Genomic DNA, 22,113 nt, shown 5'->3' with positions numbered 1-22,113 from the left:
TGGTTTTACCTCTGAGATTTTTTTCCAGGAAGGTGGAAACAGCCTCAAGACCCAGGTCATGGTCAATACAAGTGTAGTGGGATTCTACATCAAAAGAAACCAATAGCACACTTGTTGGTACTCTCAAAACTCTCTCAAAACTTCAAGAATCTCTAATAAATGTACAATCTCACGTACATAAGATTTCAAACTCGTTACCAGTGGCTGTAGGAATAAATCCACATACTCACATGGACGTTCATTTAGACTGCCGATTCCTGCAACTATACGTCTAACAGGAGGGTTAATTAGTGATTTGTGCACCTTTGGTACAAGATAGAAAGTTGGTACAACTGGATGGGATGTTGACAGGAAATCTTTTTCATTCTTATCAATCACTCCGTTCCAAAAGGCCTCCATAATCAAGTTGTTCAATTTTTTATGAAACACAATAGTCGGATCAGAAGGAAGTTTTACATAGACAATTGAACAATAATGATTTCTACGTGCCTCAGAAGTGTATTGTTCTGTGGGCCATAAAACAATATTTCCGCCTTTATCGGCTTCTTTGATTACAAATGAACTATTGTTTTTCAATGTATTTATTGCTTTCCTTTGATTTAAGTACATGTTCTCTGAGGTGTCTCTAGTCATTTTCAAACCTTTGATATCATGTGCCATGGTATTAAAGAAGGTGCTAATAGCCGGAGAAATGCCTAAAAACGGAGTATGTTGAGATGGTAACTTTAAGGTGCAATGTCTCCTACCTGGTGTTTCTTCTTCTTGTTCTTGCAGGAGACTCAAAAGGTCACGAAACACTGGTTGCTCAGAATCAGGCAGTGCGTCCAGTGCCGAAGGTTGATAATAGATATATCTGAATGTTAAAGATCTACAGAACAGATAGATATCTTTAATCAAAGTGAATTTGTCCAAGCACTGTTTTGGGGAGAAAGACAGTCCTTTGCTTAGAACCGATTTCTCATAATTTGAGAGGTTAATTATTTGTAAATTGTTCTTACCAGTAGTATTTAGTTCTTGTTGTTGCGTCTCCTGTTCCGAGTTGGCATATATGGTGATTTCCTTACTCCCAATAGAATCCTGGGTCTTCCTCTAATGGCGACCGCCTTGTCGCATCCTCCTTCGATGTCGCTTTGATCTGTAGATAAAAAATCATCGCTATCTATAGGGTCTTCAGGATTGGGAACTGGAACTGGAACTGGCTTTGGAATGGCTTGTTTAGAATGTTTGAGATTTTTAGGGGGTTTAGGGTGTTTTGGTCGTCTGTTACCCTGATGTGTCCATAGTGGGCCTTAACTAAACCGTTTTTTACATTTATAGCAACTGGGTCTCCTGTACACTGTTGGCCTAAGCAGTGAATGGAAGTCTTTCCAAAAATTATGAGGAACTGCAATGCCCCTTGAAACAGACGTGGATTACAGTGTACTAAAAACCTTCTACCCATTAATGGGGAGTGGGTCTCCCTTAGTTTTTGCCTATGCATTGAAAAGCAAAAGCTGACTAAAATTAGGAGGAAATGCAATGCCCATTGGAAGAGTCGTGGAAGTTAGAGGTAATTAAAAACAACATTTCAATGCCCCTTGGAATAGCTGTGGAGTTCAGAGTGGTTTAACAAGACGATTTTAATGCCCCTTGGAAGAGACGTGGAGGTCACAGTAGCTTAACCAGACTTTTTTAATGCCCCTTGGAAGAGTGGTGGAGGTTACAGTGGAATAAAAAGACAATATCAATGCCCTGTGGAAGAGACGTGGAGGTCACAGTAGCTTAACAAGACGGTTTTAATGCCCCTTGGAAGAGCTGTGGAGTTCAGAGTGGTTTAACAAGACGGTTTTAATGCCTCTTGGAAGAGACGTGGAGGTCACAGTAGCTTAACCAGACTTTTTTAATGCCCCTTGGAAGAGTGGTGGAGGTTACAGTGGAATAAAAAGACAATATCAATGCCCTGTGGAAGAGACGTGGAGGTCACAGTAGCGTAACAAGACGGTTTTAATGCCCCTTGGAAGAGTGGTGGAGGTCGCAGTGGAATAAAAAAAGACAATATCAATGCCCCTTGGAAGAGTGGTGGAGGTCGCAGTGGAATAAAAAGACAATATCAATGCCCTGTGGAAGAGACGTGGAGGTCACAGTAGCTTAACAAGACGGCTTTAATGCCCCTTGGAAGAGCTGTGGAGTTCAGAGTGGTTTAACAAGACTGTTTTAATGCACCTTGGAAGAGACGTGGAGGTCACAGTGAAATAAAAAGACAATATCAATGCCCCTTGGAAGAGTGGTGGAGGTCACAGTGAAATAAAAAGACAATATCAATGCCCCTTGGAAGAGACGTGGAGGTCACAGTAGCTTAACAAGATGGTTTTAATGCCCCTTACAAGAGCCATTCAGTACAACATATTAAAAACATTATTCCCATTATTGGGGAGTGGGTCTCCCATAGTCTTTGCCTATGCCTTCCAAGCAAAAGCTGCAAAAAATTAGGACTGAGGAACTTGCAATGCTGGCAACACGGACCACGGTCACCATGGTGGTATAGTGGTGGTGGAGGCTGAGGATAAGGAGAAGAGCAAAAATCAGCCGAAATGAGGAAGCGTATACCCATGTGTGGGTGTGAAGCGGTGCATGGGAATACACCTCCCGAAATAACACAGTGGATTTGACTTTGTTACTCTGCTGTCATTTGGTGGTGATGAGAAACCTGGCTGAATCCAGCCCTTGTTCATTTTGATAAGGGTCAGCTTGTCAGCATTGTCAGTTGACAGGCGAGTGCGCTTATCAGTTATCATTCCCCCAGCGGCACTAAAAACACGCTCCGATAACACGCTAGCGGCAGGGCAGGCCAGGACCTCCAAGGCGTACAGAGCGAGTTCATTCCAAGTGTCCAGCTTGGATGCCCAATAATTAAAAGGCACAGAGGAATCACGGAGGACGCTGGTACGGTTGGCAAGGTACTCCCTCACCATCTTTTGAAACTTTCCACTCCTTGTGAGAGTACCCGCGCCTCAGGGCCGGTAAGCTGAGCGGGTCTCAGAAAACTGTCCCAGAACGTTGACAGTGTTCCCTTGCCTCTGCTGGATTGTAGTTGCGTCTCTCTCGCCTGTACGCCTTGGTTGGGCAACGAACTGTGACCTCTGCCGCTAGCGTGTTCAGATGGGAATTTTTTTAACAGTTCTGCAGCAAGGGCCTTCTGGTACCGTCTACAGCGCATGATACAAGCTCCTGTTCTTCCTCCTCCTCCTCCTCTTCCTCATTGTCCCCCAAAGCACATTGGGATGAGATGAGGCTGGGCTGTGTGTAATCGCCCGCTACGGCTTCTTGATCCATCTCATTATACTCTGGCTGCAATGCCTCCTCTTTAATTCTCTGCAGAGAGCGTTGCAAAAGACAGACAAGTGGGATGCTGACGCTAATGATGGCGTCATCGCCACTCACCATCTTGGTGGACTCCTCAAAATTTGTCAGGATGGTACATACGTCAGACATCCAGGTCCACTCCTGAGGTCTTATGTGTGAAGTCTGACCTGAATATCAATGGCCTTGTTGCAGCTGATACTCCACAACTGCTCTCTTCTGCTCATAAATCCTTTGCAACATGTGTAGAGTAGAGTTCCAATGTGTGGGTACATCACACACCGGTCAGTGTGCCAGAAGCTGCAAACGCTGCTGCAACACAGCAAGGGCGGCGGAAGCTGTAGCCGACTTCCGAAAATGAGCTGATAGGTGGCGTACTTTGACGAGCAGATCTGGCAACTCGGGGTACGATTTAAGAAACCGCTGAAACACGAGGTTAAGCACATGAGCCAGGCATGGTACATGTGTGATCTCACCTCGCATCAGAGCCGCCAGCAGGTTACGGCCATTGTCACACACGACCATGCCTGAATGTAGGTTCAGCGGTCTCAGCCACAGATCTACCTGCTCTTTCACAGCTGTCCACAACTCACAAGCAGTGTGAGGTTTATCACCTAAGCTTATGAGTTTTAGTACAGCATGTTGCCACTTGGCGGAGGCAGTACTGCAGTGCTTCCAGCTTGTAACTGATGTGGTGATATCTGAGATGGAGGCTGAACATGAGGAGGAGGAGGATGATGCGCAGGAGCTGTACACTGTTGGGGCAACTCTGACTGACATAGGGCCCGCAATCCTCAGTGTGGGGAGGATGTGTTCTATCCCAAGGTCCGACTGGGTCCTAGCTTCCACTATGTTTACCCAGTGTGCCGTCAGGGAGATGTACCATCCCTGGCCACAAGCACTTGTCCATGTGTCCATTGTCAGGTGGACTCTCCCAGTAACTGCGTTGTTAAGGGCACGGCAGATGTTTCGGGACACGTGCTTGTGTAGTGCGGGGATGGCACACCGGGCCATAAGGTTGCGGAAGGATTCCATCTCCACCAGCCTAAAAGGCTGCATTTCCAATGCAAGCAGTCGTGAAATGTGCGAATTTAGGACTATGGCCTGTGGGGCGTTGGCTGCAAATTTGCGCTTTCGTTCAAAGGTCCGGGATATGGACAACTGAACGCTGCGGTGGGACGTGGATGCTGTTTCTTGAGAAACTGCCATAACAAGTGAAGACTGAGAGGAGGGGGCATCTTTGCATGCAGTATGGATAGGGGGATTGCCTTGCACGCACAACAGGGGGTTCTCTTACACGCACAACAGCGGAAGAAGCAGTGGTAACACCCACTGACACTGGTCGTGGACCCTGGGGTTTGCCCCACAAAGTCGTGTGCTTTGCTGACATGTGCCTGATCATGCTGGTGGTGGTCAGGCTGGTAGTTTTGTCACCCCTGCTGATGCTGGCATGGCAGGTGGTACAAATGGCCTTTTTGGGGTTATCAGCAGAGTCTTTAAAAAACTTCCAGACTCTGGAAGACCTACCGGTTGTACTGGCAACGTCCCTCGTGTTGGTGTTACGGGGAGCGGTTGCCCTCCTTCTGTCTGCGGCCACCACACTGCTTCTTCCTGCCTGTTGGGGTACTCTGCCTCCCTCCCCCTGTGTGCTGCTGGCCTCGCTCTGCGTGTCCTCCTGCCACTTTGGGTCAATTACTAGATCATCCACCACCTCCTCCTCTTCCACTTCCGCACCACGATCCTCCTCCTTACTTCGTGGCAATTGTGTCTAGTCATCGTCCACCTCTTGTGACAAATTGCCAGCGTCGCCTTCCTGTGGCCGTGGCTGTTCAAATATTTGGGCATCGCTACATGGGATCTCCTCTTCCACCACTTCAAGCGGAGCAGGCGAGGGGCACAAATATGGAAATGGACCAGTGAACAGCTCTTCAGAGTGTCCAACTGTGGGATCAGTTGCTGTCTGACGACACTCGGCATGGTGGGAGGAAGGAGCATCAGGGTGAGGAGGAGTATGCGGTCGAGACTCACGGCTACTAAAACTTGACCATGTGGAAAACAGACCGGAGGTGGTTCGCAATACTGGTGTCGTTGTGTGCTTCCCTAGTGTTGTGTGTTGTCGTGTGCTTCCCTAGTAATTTGGTCAAGAACTGTGAGCGAGAAGATGTGGCTGTTGGTTGTGGCACATTTTCACTTTGGCCACGGCCCCGTCCTCTGCACGCACCATCATCAGAACGTCCAGTTCCACGTCCCTTGCCACGTGCCTTGACCATTGTAAATGAAGTAAAATAGCTTACACTCGCACTATCAATGGAAAAAGGGTATTAAAAAGGAGATTAGAACCGTGGAAGAGGAAAACCACAGTTCTATTTCTCTGGCCTACACCAGAATCTTTTAAACAGATATATTTGTGTCTGAACAGTCAGCGAGACACTGTTTTTTTTATGTAAAAAAGGCAAAAAGGTGGATAATACCCCTAGTAGAAGCATAGGCCTGAGGCAGAATGAACCTTTCAGCTCAGACAAAGGGCAGCCACACCCTTATATGCACTAAAGCACACTAAACTACAAAGAAAAAACCTGTGAGTCTGAACTGAAACGTAAATTGATGTGCATGCAAAATGTAAATGCATGTTCACATAAGGCCACTAGACAAAGAAAAACGAAAGACAAGCAAAATACCTACATAGCTGGAAGTAAATGGATAAATCTTCTGCAACGGTGTAGAGTTGTATTCGTCCAGTATATAGAATTGTTGGGATGGATTGGATGTAGTCGGAGCTGGAGATATTGTATTGGGTGAATGGTTGTTGTGTGAATTATTCTAATAAATGATGTTGACCCTCTTAAATTTATTAATTTTTTATGATTTCTTTGTCTTTCAATCTGTAGTTGTTTGACAGAGCTTTAATTTTTTAAATATGGTTGAAAGCTTTGAGTTGGTCAAACAGAGGAAAATGTTTAATAAAAATGAACCTAATTTAAAAAAAAAGACCTCTAGGGATGCTACCTACCTGCTGGTATCTCTCCAATGATGTCACCTCCTAGAGGTCCCTCATTTCAACCATAAGTAATTTCTCCAGGAATTTGAGAAGATCGGCTCACCGAAATGGACCTGAATTCAAAAAACATCACAGAAAAGAAACCAGCCTTACCAACACCAGATTTGTGGTGTTTGATTTGAGAAGATCCCTGGCCATGTTAATTACACAAATAGATGAATTAGTCCAGTCTGGTTGTTTGAAAAATTGGTGGACAAAACTTATGCGATTATCCGTCTTGCCGGAGATTGTTGGTGGCTTTAGGGGAGCCGCAGACAGTGTAACACACACTAAAAGCCGAAATAATAAATGCAAATAAACACTGATGATCTTCCCGAAAATTGAAAGGTAATATCCGCTGGTAGAAAGCAGGTTGTGTGCGAATGCCTGTCAGAAATGAAACAGCTAATTGTATAAAGGAAAATTCAATATAACCAATTAGCGCTGGAGGTAGAGGGCACATAAGGGTTACAGAAAGCAGATGTGCGGTATATTTCTGTGCCTCTTTTTATCTTAGCTATCAGCATTTTTTATTTAAATGAACCAGCAGATATCACAAAGTGTGTTCCCATACACATTTATATTTGTCTGCATCAATCAGCTATCTGAATGTTTAGGTATCAGACGTACATGTCAGATGCGCTAAGAGGAGTTGTAGTTCCTTCACCCTCTTTCTGGCTTTCTTATGGTATAGATACAGCAATCACTCCAGTCAAAGTACCCCAAGAGTCAATGTCAGTATGCCCTGGTGCGGATTGTATCTGTCTGCACACACTGTCTGGCGTAATGCATAGGCGTTACACCCGTCAATGCGCTGAGAGGACTAGTAGTGGTTTCTTCTCCCTCTCCTTTGCTTGCATGTGCTGTAGGTTTGGCAGTAAAGCCTTCCTTAGTAAAGGTCTCAAATTTGCACCAACAGCTAAGTTTAATCGATTTCAAGCCTTTGTCGGCATCAAACAGGTCATGCACAAACTATCTATTAAAAAACACTTTGTGAAAAATCCAATAGCACAAAGCACAGTGAATCATTCAGAAAACATCTACATTTACACTAATCTAAAGAAGAAATCCAATTTTCACTCCCTACACGAGTACTCAGACTCCATGGAGAAATTTCATTAATGACATACGCCGCCTAAATAACAATAAATTTAACTCACATATGCGCTTCAAGTTATCCTTAAAGGAAAGAAACGCTATAAAAAATCTACAAGACAATAATAACATAATTATCCGCCCAGCGTACAAAGGTGGAGGAATTGTTATTATGGACTATGAACAATATAATAATTAATCTAATACGCTACTTAATGATACAAAAATTTACAAACTGGTAGAAAAGGACCCTACTATAGCATTCAAAAAGGAACTTGGTGAATTGATAAAGAAGGGACTCAATAAAGAATTTCTAACAAAAAATGAGGCACAATACATAAACACACAGCACCCCCGCCTTGCAATGTTCTACCACATCTCAAAAATCCATAAATCTCTAGAAAATCCACCAGGATGACCCGTAGTGTCTGGAATAGGCTGCTTAACTGCGAACTTGCGGACATATGTGGACCATCAGCTACAAACATGTGTTCCCTCTCTACCTGCGTACCTGAAGGTCACAAAACACATTTTACAAATACTACTAAATTTTCAATGGCAAGACCAATTTATAATGGGCACTCTGGATGTAACGTCTCTATACGAAAACATAGAACACAAAAAGGGATGTGAAGCCTCTAAATATTTTTTGAGTATTAACAACACATCCTATGGACCAAACTATTTAATAGGGGAGTGTATGGATTTAATTTTAACTCACAACTATATTAAACACCAGACAAACTACTAATGTCCAACACGATGTGGACCAGGTTCGCACCCAGTTATGCTAATCTATATGTTGTTGGGTGGAAAGATATAACTATATTCCCCAATGGCGTGTGTGACGATACAGCTTAAAATCTTAATAAGCCAGACGATTAGATAAGTTAAGCCAAGAGAAATACACTATTGTGTTCATGTTGACTTATAATTGTATGTGTATTTCTGTGTTTGGTCAATAAGAACAGACCAATATTTGTATAATCCTGTTTGTTGTCTCATCTTTGGAAACAATGATGTTTACAATGCTAATGACATATTGTACTAAAATTCAGCTAGATCTGTATTTACAAGAGCCCCCTGTGATACCAGCTATGTTAATTGATTAGCTCAAACAATGAGACATGAGGCTGCCTTTTCCCCCTTGACATGTGGATGTGTACTTACAAAGGAGATATGCTTCTGTAGGATAGAGACTTGTGACCGAGATCAAAGAGAAGCAAGAGGACACACAGACTCTGAGACCATCAGCTTGGAAGCATGGATTTTACCTAAAGATACACAGATTTGGATTCTACATGATTCCGGCCTAAGAGTATCGGCCTTGACTGGAAAGATTTGGATCTGCTCCATTAACCATCAGGGAGACCATGGATACATTTTGGGGAGAACAGATTGGGATGAAGAAGTAACCTGGCCCCATGGATATACTGTTTGGGGTTGCCAGGAGTGACCCACTGGCTGCCTGGAACCCATGGAGACATTCGGAGAAACCAGATTGCGACCCACCGGTCATCTGGCCGCATTGAAACTCTCGGAGGCCAGGGTGGGACCCTCGGGTCTCCTGGTCTTGTACCTCAATGGACCGTTAGCTTCCTAAGCTTGCCACTACCTTCTCTCTGTGGGGGCCCGCCATAAGCGGGGGACCACTGGTTGAGGTAGTCGGCCCTGGAAGTCTCCAAAGTCTCAGCTGTTCTATCCCAGGCGAGCAGAGAAGGAAGGGTGAGACTGTGCAATGTTGTACCATCTTGGGTATTTGCTAGGACTGTTCTATGTATTTTGTTGTCCGCTTTGTGGTTCAATAAAGTACTGCCACACTGTTTTACCCTCTCCCTATGTTGTCTGAGTAGTTACGCACACGGAAGACCCTGGGTCTTCACATTTTGGTGGCAACAGTGGGACACTATTCAGCCCAGCAGAGCTGGGGGAGCTGCAGGGGACTGGTGTTAGCACACACCGTTCAAAGGGCTCCACAACCAGGGAGGCATATAGACAGACCCAGCTGACCATAGGTGAGGCATACACAGCGGGTTTCAGATTATACCATGTCTAACCCCACCAGCCCAGCCATAGGAGGAGGACCAGAGAGAATATACAGCAGCAACAAGAAACTGCAACTACAGTAGCTGAGCCAGCTTCAACGGATTGAATACCAGGCCACCGACACTCAACGGAGTTAATTCAGGAACCACAGGATGCAGAGGATGGCATGTTTGGACGCAATGGTTACCAGTCTGTTTTCTTCAATTACATGTGGAGTTTATTCGCAAGGAAGCCGTGGAATATGCTCTGAGGAAACTGGATAATGCAAAGTTTCGTTCTCATGAAGGTGAGAGCTCTTACATTCATGTCTGTGCTTAAAGACATGCTGATGTACTGTCTCCAATAAATGGAGAAGGATGATTAAGATTCTATCATATCTGGCTAATTAAGATTGGGGGAGCAATGTGATGATACAGCTTAAAATCTTAATAAGCCAGACGATTAGATTAGTTACGCCAAGAGAAATACACTATTGTGTTCATGTTGACTTATAATTGAATATGTATTTCTGTGCCTGGTCAATAAGAACATACCAATCTATAATATAACGGTAGATGCGTCTCTCTGTCCGAAGCCTCTGTAGACTGCACAAGCGCGACGCACCTGCGCAGTCTGGCTCCAGACAGAAGAACACATCCAGCCCTTACAGGTAAGAGAAGTATATGGCGCCTGAGATCGCGGTATGCGCAGACACTGAATGCATACCACGAGCTCCGGCGCCATAACTACATACCTTACGTAAATGAATGATGCCGCGGCATCTGTTTTGGCTGGATTCCAGAGGAGGAGTGCAGTGTTGGAATCAGCGCATGCGCATAGCGCACAACTCGGCGCCATTTTAGTGAAGACACATTGGCGCCGGACAGCGTGGTATGGGCACACACGTATTCCGGCGCCACTCCTCCCCCGGCGTCCGGATGGGGGCAGCACATAACAGGATGGGGCTGCACATGACAGGATGAGGGCAGCACATAACAGGATGGGGCCACAGGATGGGGGCTGCACATAACAGGATGGGGGCTGCACGTAACAGGATGGGGGATGCACATAACAGGATGGGGGCGGCACGTAACAGGATGGGGCTGCACATAGGTTGGGGGCTGCACGTAACAGGATAACAGGATGGGGGCTGCAATGTAACAAGATTGGGGCGGCACGTAACAGGATGGGGGAGCATATACCAATAAAAATGCTCACCACCCGGACATAGAACGGGTTCAATAGCTAGTATTTGTATAAGTCTATTTGTTGTCTCCTCTTTGGAAACAATGATGTTTACAATGCTAATGACATATTGTACTAAAAGTCAGCTAGATGTGTATTTACAAGTGTTCCTTGTGATACCAGCTATGTAAATTTATAAGCTCAAACATTTAGACATGAGGCTGCCTTTTCCCCCTTGACCTGTGGATGTGTACTTAAAAAGGAGATATGCTTCTGTAGGACAAAGACTTGGGACAGAGAATCAAGGATAAGCAAGAGAACACACAGACTCTGAGACCATCAGTTTGGAAGCATGGAATTTACCTAAAGATACACAGATTTGGATTTTACATGATTCCAGCCTAAGGGTATCGGCTTTGCCTGGAAAGATATGGATCTGCTCCATTAACCATCAGGGAGACCATGGATACATTTTGGGAAGACCAGGTTGGAATGAATAAGTCACCTGGCTCCATGGATATGTTGTTTGGGGTTGCCAGGAGGGACCCACCGGTTGCCTGGAACCCATGGAGACATTCGGAGAAGCCAGATTGGGACCCACCGGCCATCTGGCCCAATGGAAACTCTTGGAGAGGCCAGGGTGGCACTCTTGGGTCTCCTGGCCTTGTACCTCGATGGACTGTTAGCTTCCTAAGCTTGCCGCAGCCCTGGCTTCCTGTTGATGTTCAATACAGTGAAGAACAAAAGTATAACAATGTTTTGAACTTTTAGCTTTCATGCTCCATATCTCACCATCCACTACTGCTTCAAATGTGAGACTACCATAATTCTATAGATAATCATCTTGGCTAGATCATATATAAATTTTACTTTCAGCTATTAAACATATGATTAGTTATGCAGATTCTTGTCTTGTCTCTGCATTATTAATGGTTTGCTTCTAAAAATCTATATTTTAATTTTTATTAATTTGTTAGTATTTTGTAAATCCACCTTTGGTTTACAACAATGCCTGAATCCTTCTGGGCATGCTCTAAATCAGATTCAAACATGTCTCAACTGAAATCTAACACCAGGTCTCTTCTACACATTCTTAAAGTTGGCGCATATTGGTTGACTCACTTGGTATGTATACAGTTTTTTCTTCAACCCTACCCACAAGTGTTGGATTGGGTTGAGGTCTAGGGACTGTAGGGGCCAATCATTCACATCTACTTCATTGTGATTGAACAATTTCTTCGCCAATCTTGACTTATGCTTCAGGTCATTGTCCTTTTGGAACACGGTCTTCCTTTTTACACCCATAGTACTAGAGTGTACAAAGTAATTGGTCTTGTATGATACTCACATATAGCTCCAGCCTTGAGACCACCATCGATTCTGTTCAAGTATCCAATGCCTTTGGTTGTGAAAAAAACTCATATCATCAGGTATCTTCTACCAAACTTCACAGTTCCTTCAATTTCTTGTTCAGTGAGCCCCCTTTGTTGCAGACCCATTTGCACCCATCAGAGTTTAGTCTACTGCCTTTTGTCTCATCGCTCCAAATGGCCCGTTTTCAATCTTCAATTGTACACTTTCAATGCTTTTTTGAAAACTCTAGCCGACGCTTCTTAATATTAATATTCAAATTGAGGCCTCTTCACCTTTTTTGAGCAACCATTCCAGACTTGTGTAATGTGCGTCGCATGGTGCTTGCATGGATGTCTGTGATCTCAGTATTACGAAGCATACAAACTACCTCCACTGCCGTATTTGTCGCGCGAAAACTGATAGACTTTGTCACGAGCCGACTGGTTGATTCCGATATTTTGCCTGGACGTTCACGTCTTGGCTTTTGAATGGATTGACGAACTTCATTTTGTATTCTTCCAACTGTCATGGCACTCACACGATGCAGTGTTGTAATTTTCTTGACCGAGAGACTGCTATCGAGCTGGATGATGCGGTTTCTCTTTTCTTGGGCAATCTTCTTCATGGCTGATTTGAACCAGTGACCTCTCGTTTCGGAATCAACCTAATAACACACGGAGTTATTAGGGAATGTGAAAATTTACACCACCAGCAGCAAAACAGTAACAATGCAGTGACCTGACAAGAATCTGAATAACTAATCATATGCTAAATAGTTGCAAGTCAAACTTATGTATGAGATCACCAAGAGGATTGTCTATAAAATGAAGCAATTTTCATTTAAAATGTTTCCAACATTCTGAGCATGAAGAAGGCTTCTCCCCAGTGTGACATCTTGGATGTTTATTAAGAGTTGATTTGTGAGTAAAACGTTTACCCCATTAATTACATGAAAAAAGGCTTCTCCCTGTGTGACTGCTCTGGTGACTAAGAAAAGATGATTTCTTCACAAAACATTTTCCACATTCTGAACAGGAAAAAGGCTTCTCCCCTGTGTGAATTCTCTGGTGCTTAACACAATCTGAGATATTGTTAAAACATTTCCCACATTCTGAACAGGAAAAAGGCTTCTCCCCTGTGTGGGTTCTCAGGTGGATATCAAGACACGCTTTCCAGTAAAAAACATTTCCCACATTCTGAACAGGAAAAAGGCTTCTCCCCTGTGTGAATTCTCTGGTGCTTAACACAATCTGAGTTATTGTTAAAACATTTCCCACATTCTGAACATGAAAAAGGCTTCTCCCCTGTGTGTGTTCTCTGGTGGATATCAAAACACGCTTTCCGGAGAAAACATTTCCCACATTCTGAACAGGAAAAAGGCTTCTCCCCTGTGTGAATTCTCTGATGTTTAACCAAATCTGATTTCTGGTTAAAACATTTCCCACATTCTGAACATGAAAAAGGCTTCTCCCCTGTATGAGTTCTTTGGTGACTAACAAGATTTGATTTCCCTGTAAAACATTTCGCACATTCTGAACATGAAAAAGGCTTTTTCCCTGTGTGAGTTCTCTGATGTTTGGTAAGACTTGATTTCTTTGTAAAAAATTTCCCACATTCTGAACATGAAAATGGCTTCTCCCCGGTGTGAATTCTCTGGTGACTAACAAGATTTGATTTCCCTGTAAAACATTTCCCACATTCTGAACATGAAAAAGGCTTTTTCCCTGTGTGAGTTCTCTGGTGCTTAGTCAAACCTGATTTCCGGTTGAAACATTTCCCACATTCTGAACATGAAAAAGGCTTCTCCCCTGTGTGAATTTTCTGGTGCTTAATCAAATCTGATTTCTGGATAAAACATTTCCCACACTCTGAACATGAAAAAGGCTTGTCTCCTGTGTGGATTCTCTGGTGGATATCAAGATGCGCTTTTTGGATAAAACATTTCCCACATTCTGAACATGAAAAAGGCTTCTCTCCTGTGTGGGTTTTCTGGTGGATATTAAGATACGCTTTCCGGTGAAAACATTTCCCACATTCTAAACAGAAAAAAGGCTTCTCTCCTGTGTGAGTTCTCTGGTGCTTATACAAATATGATTTCTGGTTAAAACATTTCCCACATTCTGAACATGAAAAAGGTTTCTCCCCTGTGTGAATTCTCTGGTGACTAACAAGATTACATTTCTGGTTGAAATATTTCCCACACTTGGAACAAGAAAATCTATTCTCTGTTGTGTGAGTTTTTTGATGTTTAAGAAAAGGCTTTTCGAAGGGAAAACTATTGCTATATTCTGAATGTGAAAATGGCTTCTTTGCTTTAGGAGCAGTTTGTTCTTTAATGCTTATTTTGTGACTTTGATTTTCCTTAGTGGTCGGTAATGAATCAGAAGACAGGACCCATTTCAAAGGATCAGATGACAGATCTTTGCTGTGAAGGGAAGATGGTATATCTGGAGTAATGGCATTCACTTCAATTGTATCTTGGTGGATCTCACAATCATCTGATTTAAAAATTGAAGATGTCAGCTGTCCCTCTGATCTCCTGGTACAGTCACCTGCCAAGAATAAAACAAATTATTATTTTTGAATAATATATCCTTGAATTTTATATTTTTTAACATTTCTACTTAAACGCTCAGTAAAAATATAGAATTATTCACAAAGACAATGACAGTTCACAGTGTAATAGAAAACCTCATAGGATAAACCAGTAGAGCGTGGTGTCCAACTGTTTCTTCATTCTGCCTCCCAAATATCGAATAAAAAGCCAACAAACAATGTCATGTAGGCGAAAATTATACCAATAAAAACTTCTACAAATAACAAGCCCCCACTCAGGTCCATCATCTGTTAGTGGAATGGTTTCCATAAATCAATCCAGCAATATCCGCTCTCCCAAAGTCAAATCTCCCCCTCGCTTCTGAGCATTGCAGTGTGTCCAAACCACATTTATCATCCATGGATCTGTCATTACTATAGTGAGAAGAACCCACTTTATTTATAATCTGTGTGTTTTGCAATTTTCACTCTCCAACACCCACTGCGTCCTAATTTCCGCAAAGTGCCTGTGGAGTCAAAATAGTCACTACTCCTATAGATTAATTAATTGAGTTATAATTTCCAAAATGGAGTCACTTTATGGGGATTTCTACTGCTCTGGTTTTCTGCCTTTTTGTCATATTAAGGCTTCTGCAAATGGTGTGCCCCATCTCCTCTAGGATCTTCTCCTGTGAAGGCTGCTTCTGTCACCAGTAGAGACATTTTCACCGCACAATCAAGAGGTTCAATTGCAAATATTTTAAATGTATTGCTCTAAACAAGTGCAAGTGGCGCACAAGTTAGATATATGTGATACGCGACTTTTAAAGTTTCGACCTGCTCCCGGGCCTTGTTCACATAGTCGCTTTGTATATACATTACAGACCAAAAGTTTGGACACACCTTCTCATTCAAAGATTTTTATGTATTTTCATCACTATGAAAATTGTACATTCACACTGAAGGCATCAAAACTATGAATTAACACATGTGGAATTATATACTTAACAAAAAAAGCGTGAAACAACTGAAAATATGTCTTATATTCTAGGTTCTTCAAAGTAGCCACCTTTTGCTTTGATGAATGCTTTGCACACTCTTGGCATTCTCTTGATGAGCTTCAAGAGGTAGTCACCAGAAATGGTTTTCACTTCACAGGTGAACCTGTCAGGTTTAATAAGTGGGATTTCTTGCCTTATAAATGGGGTTGGGACCATCAGTTGTGTTGTGCAGCAGTCTGATAGTCCTACTGAATAGACTGTTAGAATTTGTATTATGGCAAGAAAAAAGCAGCTAAGTAAAGACAAAAGAGTGGCCATCATTACTTTAAGAAATGAAGGTCAGTCAGTCCGGAAAATTGGAAAAACTCTGAAAGTGTCCCCAAGTGCAGTTGCAAAAACCATCAAGCGCTACAAAGAAACTGGTTCACATGAGGACCGCCCCAGGAAAGGAAGACCAAGAGTCACCTCTGCTTCTGAGGATAAGTTTATCCGAGTCACCAGCCTCAGAAATCGCAGGTTAACAACAGCTCAGATTAGAGACCAGGTCAATTCCACACAGAGTTCTAGCAGCAGACACATCTCTACAACAACTGTTAAGAGGAGACTTTGTGCAGCAGGCCTTCATGGTAAAATAGCTGCTAGGAAACCACTGCTAAGGACAGGCAACAAGCAGAAGAGACTTGTTTGGGCTAAAGAACACAAGGAATGAACACTAGACCAGTGGAAATATGTGCTTTGGTCTGATGAGTCCAAATTTGAGATCTTTGGTTCCAGCCACCGTGTCTTTGTGCGACGCAGAAAAGGTGAACGGATGGACTCTACGTGCCTGGTTCCCACCGTGAAGCATGGAGGAGGAGGTGTGATGTTGTGGGGGTGCTTTGCTGGTGACACTGTTGGGGATTTATTCAAAATTGAAGGCACACTGAACCAGCATGGCTACCACAGCATCTTGCAGCGGCATGCTATTCCATCCGGTTTGCGTTTAGTTGGACCATCATTTATTTTTCAACAGGACAATGACCCCAAACACACCTCCACGCTGTGTAAGGGCTATTTGACCAAGGAGAGTGATGGGGTGCTACGCCAGATGACCTGGCTTCCACAGTCACCAGACCTGAAACCAATCGAGATGGTTTGGGGTGAGCTGGACCACAGAGTGAAGGCAAAAGGGCCAACAAGTGCTAAGCATCTCTGGGAACTCCTTCAAGATTGTTGGAAGACCATTTCCAGTGACTACCTCTTGAAGCTCATCAAGAGAATGCCAAGAGTGTGCAAAGCAGTCATCAAAGCAAAAGGTGGCTACTTTGAAGAACCTAGAATATAAGACATATTTTCAGTTGTTTCACACTTTTTTGTTAAGTATATAATTCCACATGTGTTAATTCATAGTTTTGATGCCTTCAGTGTGAATGTACAATTTTCATAGTGATGAAAATACAGAAAAAAATCTTTAAATGAGAAGGTGTGTCCAAACTTTTGGTCTGTACTGTATATATGAATGGTAAGACCAAATGACAAGTGGAGTACCCGACAGGGATAAGTATACGGCAGATTCCTGTGTGCCAATAGGAAGTCCAATCTGTATATGTAGAGATATACCAGAATTGGAGTATGGTAGATTCCTTGGAAAGGGAGATTTTCAGTGCGCACCTGCGCCTCTAGTGTGCATGTCTCCTGAAAATTTCTCTACATATGAACCAGAAGTTTTCCTTTCCCTTCCGCCTGCACCTTGACTATTAGCTGTGTGCACGCCATTTCCTCTCCTGCTTCTGTCATCAGGCACGGCCTTATTCATTCTGCAGGCGGTGCTGGTGATGGAGGAGACGTCAGAACCAGAAGTTCTGGGCGGGGCAGGCTCTGTCCAGCCATTAAGATTAGGGTTCTTGGGACTAATAGTACCATCCTGTCTGGCAGTATGGGTGTGTGTGCTGTCCAGCTGAAGTAATCATCTCTCTACTTCAGCCAATTGGAAAGCACCACACCCTACTAAAGTTCGGAGCATATTGCGGGAAGCTGCCAGATACAGCCTTGTTCTCCTCTGGTTCAGTCCTCTGTGCTCAGCTCCCGGCTTGTGTATTTGTGACCCCGGCGCGTTTACTGACTACTCTTGTGTCTCCTTATTTTGAATTTTCTCTACTCTCCTGGTTCTGATCCGGCTACCTATTTTTCTTGCCTTGGCACACCACAGAAGAGCAGGTAACATGGTGGGCCAAGCCTAGGGGTCTCTGTGTAAATCCAGATCCATATAGACAAGTTAAAGAGTGATGAGCAAGACAATCCCTGGGATCTAGAAAACTGGGTAGATTGCGCCAAGCCTGTTTGTGGTAGCCATCTTTTGAGCTGCCAGATGACCATGAACAGTGCCCTCATTACATTATGCCTGCAAACTATTCCAGCGAGATCTGCATTCAAATAGATAAATGGCGCTCCTTCCCTTCTTAACCTGCCATGTGCCCAGACAGTAGTGTACAACCGTATACAGGGTATTGTCAAATTCAAGAGAAGTTGGAAAATAATTTGTAAGGTCCATTTGTTTCTTATTATCCTTTGTGAAGAATTCTAAAGTTATCACCACATAAAGTGACACACGTCAGATTTGAAAAATGGGCCCAGATAGGAACACAAAACTGGCTGCAGGAAGGGGTTAAATCAGAGTATTTTGGTCGCTGTGACTATAGACAACAACACATCTACTGAAATTATCAAATTCAACAGTCTTCATTAGTAAAAAAAAAAAAAAAAAAGTAACTAGTGGTGAAACCTCTCTGGGGTAATTGGAGTATGGGGCTCGGTGGCTCTTGGCAATCTAAACTATCGTAAGGGACATATTTTCTATCAGAAGAGTTTCAAGAAGAAATACTAGACCTTTAAAGAGAACTTTTTTATAATACAGAATAGCTGAGATGTCTTAAATTTAGACCTTGGGCATTTCGAAGAGGCAATAGAGACCTTTCTTTTAAAGCTTACCAGGCAGTTATAGACTCATAAGTGAGGCAGGCTGATCCCACCACAATCAAACTATTTTACAGTATGAACTTGTAAAAAAATACATAGAAGAAAAAAAAATTTTTACATCCCCAACAACAACGTATGTATGAGGGCAGAGCTACAACACTAAACCGGAGTTGCACTCATTTATGGTGGACCATTGGAGCTACTATGAGTCCTGACCAGAAGTGTAGTGAACATATTAGTGCCCCCATTTCAGGAGAGATTATGTAGTTATCCAAATTCTTTAGGATTGAAAATATAATTGAATTTATGACGTTGAGTGAATCAATGAAACCAGGGCTTGAGCCATGCCAACACATCTCCTGCAGGCGGGAATAAATGTATATTACAGCCATCAGCCACGCACAGCTTAGAGATATATCATGGCACAGGTGTAATGTTTTTATATAGTTTATCGCAATCCTGTTTGTAGTTAGTTGTTTTTTAAAAGAAATTGTAAAGTCAGGATAAAGGGAAACTTTGCTGTTATTGTACAGAAATTCACACTTGGCCCTCACTGCACATTTAATGTTGTCGATCATAAATGTGAAGTTTGGCCAGAAAGACTGGACCTGGTCTTGTATGGACCATATGAGCACATTCAGCAGCACAGAAGGGAGAGAAGGTAGATTCATCCAATAAGATATCAGGGTTCTAGGAAGCCAACAGCATCATTACCCTCCGCTTTCTCTTACGGCCCATCATAATATTTTTCTTCAAGTGATTTTCTAACTTGTCAGCACATTCTACGTACGCTGTCATCTGGTTTTGTAGTTTACAGATCTGGGCAGGTAATGGTCAGCGTCTCCTAATCACAGGGGGTAGGTGGATTGTCGAGGTTGTAAGTTCTATAGAAAAGGAGTTTCACAATTTCCCAAAGTAATTTGAACAGTTTTGGGTGGAGGACAATGTTGTGGTCTAGAAGTAAAATGGTGATCACACGATTGTGATACGGCCGGACTACACCACCGATAAAGCAGCCACAGCCGGTGACTGAGAAGAATCTGTGACTTCTCTGCATTTAGTGGTTACTACTCACCTGGGTAGCTATATGTAGAAATCTCCTCTTTACACCGCTCATCACCCCTCACATATGTCTCTGTAGTATTAATATGGGGCTGATCTTCACCCTGAAACAAATATTGTACAAGTCACACACAGATGAGAAGTCACATGTATGATCAGCTCTAATCCGGCCATCTCCACCGTTCTCATTACACAAGTATAAAACATATAATACTGGGGGATAAAACAAGACTGAGCACAAGACCATCACAGCCGTCTACACATCATAGGGGAGATCTCATGACACCTTCTCTCCATCTACCTGATGATCCTGAGGAACACTGGGATCTTCTTGTTTACAGTCCTGTGGAAGAAGAGGATGGGGACATCTCTCTGGTGTTGTCCTCTTACTGGATAGATCTGGAGGAAACACATACAGGGACTGAATTCATTCTTTACATACAGATAATTATAGGCCGTGTGTATTTAGTCCTGTCTATTACCTGGTGATGTGAGGGGCTGGGGAACCTCCATCATGACGTCCTTGTACAGATCTTTGCGTCCTTCTAAATACTCCCACTCCTCCATGGAGAAATAGATGGCGACATCCTGACACCTTATAGGAACCTGACACATACAATGATACAGTCATCCCCCCGATCCGTTCATAGCTTTACTGTATAATGTCCCAGCATTCCCAGCAGTGTCACCTCTCCAGTCAGCAGCTCAATCATCTTGTAGGTGAGTTCTAGGATCTTCTGGTCATTGATGTCCTCATGTATCAGGGGGTTATGTGGAGGCCCCGTGATTGGGTTTAGGGGTCTTCCCCATCCCTCAGACACAGGGTCCTGACAGCGCTCACTAGAGGTCTTCTTCACTACTGTGTAATCCTGGTTTTGGAGAAACACATTCATAAATTTCACTACAGACACTTCCTCACCCCCTAATTCTGTCCAACTGTTATTCACACAGATAAGAATGATGTAATGTGACATCATCAGAATCTCTCACCTCTCCAGTAAGCCGGAAGAGGATCTCTAATGTGAGATGTAATATTTTCTTTGCCATTTTGTCTCTGTCCATATCCATCCTTGATGGGTCCATAAGGAAAATTCTCTTATATAGAAGATCTTCACTGAGAGGATCCGATATTGTAGAGATCTGAATGGGAAGAAGATGAGCCGATGTAACATCATAAAAATCCTGTGTAATAATACAATTACTGGAGATAATAAGGGGAAACAAATGAGGAGATATATTATTTTACAGTATGTAGTTTTCTTCTTTACATCTAGTAATAAAACCTATATATTTTATGCCACAGATAACAAGCAGTTTCTTCCTCGGAGTCTGTAGCTGAATACCTTTCTCATAGACTCATCTTCCATAAAGCTAATTCTAGTCTCATTTACAGATACTGGAATCGGCATTAGTAATACTGCAGGAGATATTCATTACACGTAACATGAGAAATAACTACTTCATGATGAGGATGACATATTTATTTCTACTACAGCTCTAGATACATATTTGGCCAGAGTCCGTCACTGACTACATCACCACCGGCCGTCTATATGAATGTTTCCCGTCTTTCCCGGGCTCTACCATGTTAGATCTCATGTCTGATTCACACACAGAAGTTTGAGGCATTTATAAACATTATTTGTTTGCACAAACACCGAGGGCAGAAATGATTTGATACCAAAGTCTCCATGTACAGGGTTTTATGAGGTTTATTTCTGCCCCTTAGGCTTTCCTATATTACAAGAAAAACTCCCAAAAAATCAGATATTAAAATGTTTCAAAAGAAAATTGGCACCAACAATTCTTGTAAATAGAAAAAAATGCTAACAGAAGAAGACACATTTTGCTATTTTTTAACAAGTTAAATATTTATTTTTTTAAAAAAACTCTTTTGGGCATCAGAACTTAGATGTACACCACATGGATGGCATAGATGCAGCTCCAACATAAACCCTGGCAGTTTAACCACTTGCTGCTGTCAAAAGCAAACATGGCATCTAAGAAGGTTTGAGTTCAGCTGAATTCCCCTCCTCCCCTAAGTACTTGATAGTATGAGGCAGCCTAGTTACTAAGATACTTAAATGCCTAATAATGCCCCTCCTCCCCCAAGTACTCAATAGTATGTGACTGCCTAGTTACTATGATACTTAAATAACCAATAATGGTGTCTGGTCCTGCAATGCATAAAAGTCTATTAGGCCGGGCCAGAGGCAGTGTCCAATAAGTTACCTTTTAATGCCCAATACACATTAGACTAAAGTTGCATGAAAGCACTGATTTCAGGGGGTTTGGTCAACTATATAATATATTTGGGGGCCTCCCGACAGATGATGTCAGGGCAGAGAAAGATCTGGCATCTTGAATTTCAGATGTTAATCTGTTTGTTCTTTCTGTAGATAATCCTCTGTTAGAGCTGGAATATTTGTGTGTATGGGGGAGTCTGGAGAGATAGCCGTCTGCCAAATGACCGTTCAGCCAAACTTATCTCATGTGTATGGAGCCGTTCGTATTACACTGTGTGAC

At 42.9% G+C, this 22,113-nt stretch overlaps 1 protein-coding gene across 1 annotated transcript; it reads right to left on the bottom strand.

Moving 5' to 3' along the window:
• Nucleotides 1-13,192: 13,192 nt before the first annotated feature.
• LOC141212791 (uncharacterized) lies at nt 13,193-17,365 on the bottom strand. The gene is made up of 2 exons (XM_073665095.1): nt 17,221-17,365; nt 13,193-14,346 (listed from the first exon to the last, which is right to left on the bottom strand). Exons 1-2 carry the CDS (start codon nt 17,363-17,365, stop codon nt 13,193-13,195), a joined length of 1,299 nt encoding a protein of 432 aa, XP_073521196.1.
• Between the last annotated feature and the right edge of the window lie 4,748 nt (nt 17,366-22,113).

Source organism: Phyllobates terribilis, unplaced genomic scaffold (genome assembly GCF_046119375.1).
Source record: "Phyllobates terribilis strain yellow unplaced genomic scaffold, ASM4611937v1 Scaffold_186__1_contigs__length_3700242, whole genome shotgun sequence".
Classification (NCBI taxonomy): domain Eukaryota; kingdom Metazoa; phylum Chordata; class Amphibia; order Anura; family Dendrobatidae; genus Phyllobates; species Phyllobates terribilis.
This window is presented reverse-complemented; position numbering and strand designations above follow the sequence as displayed.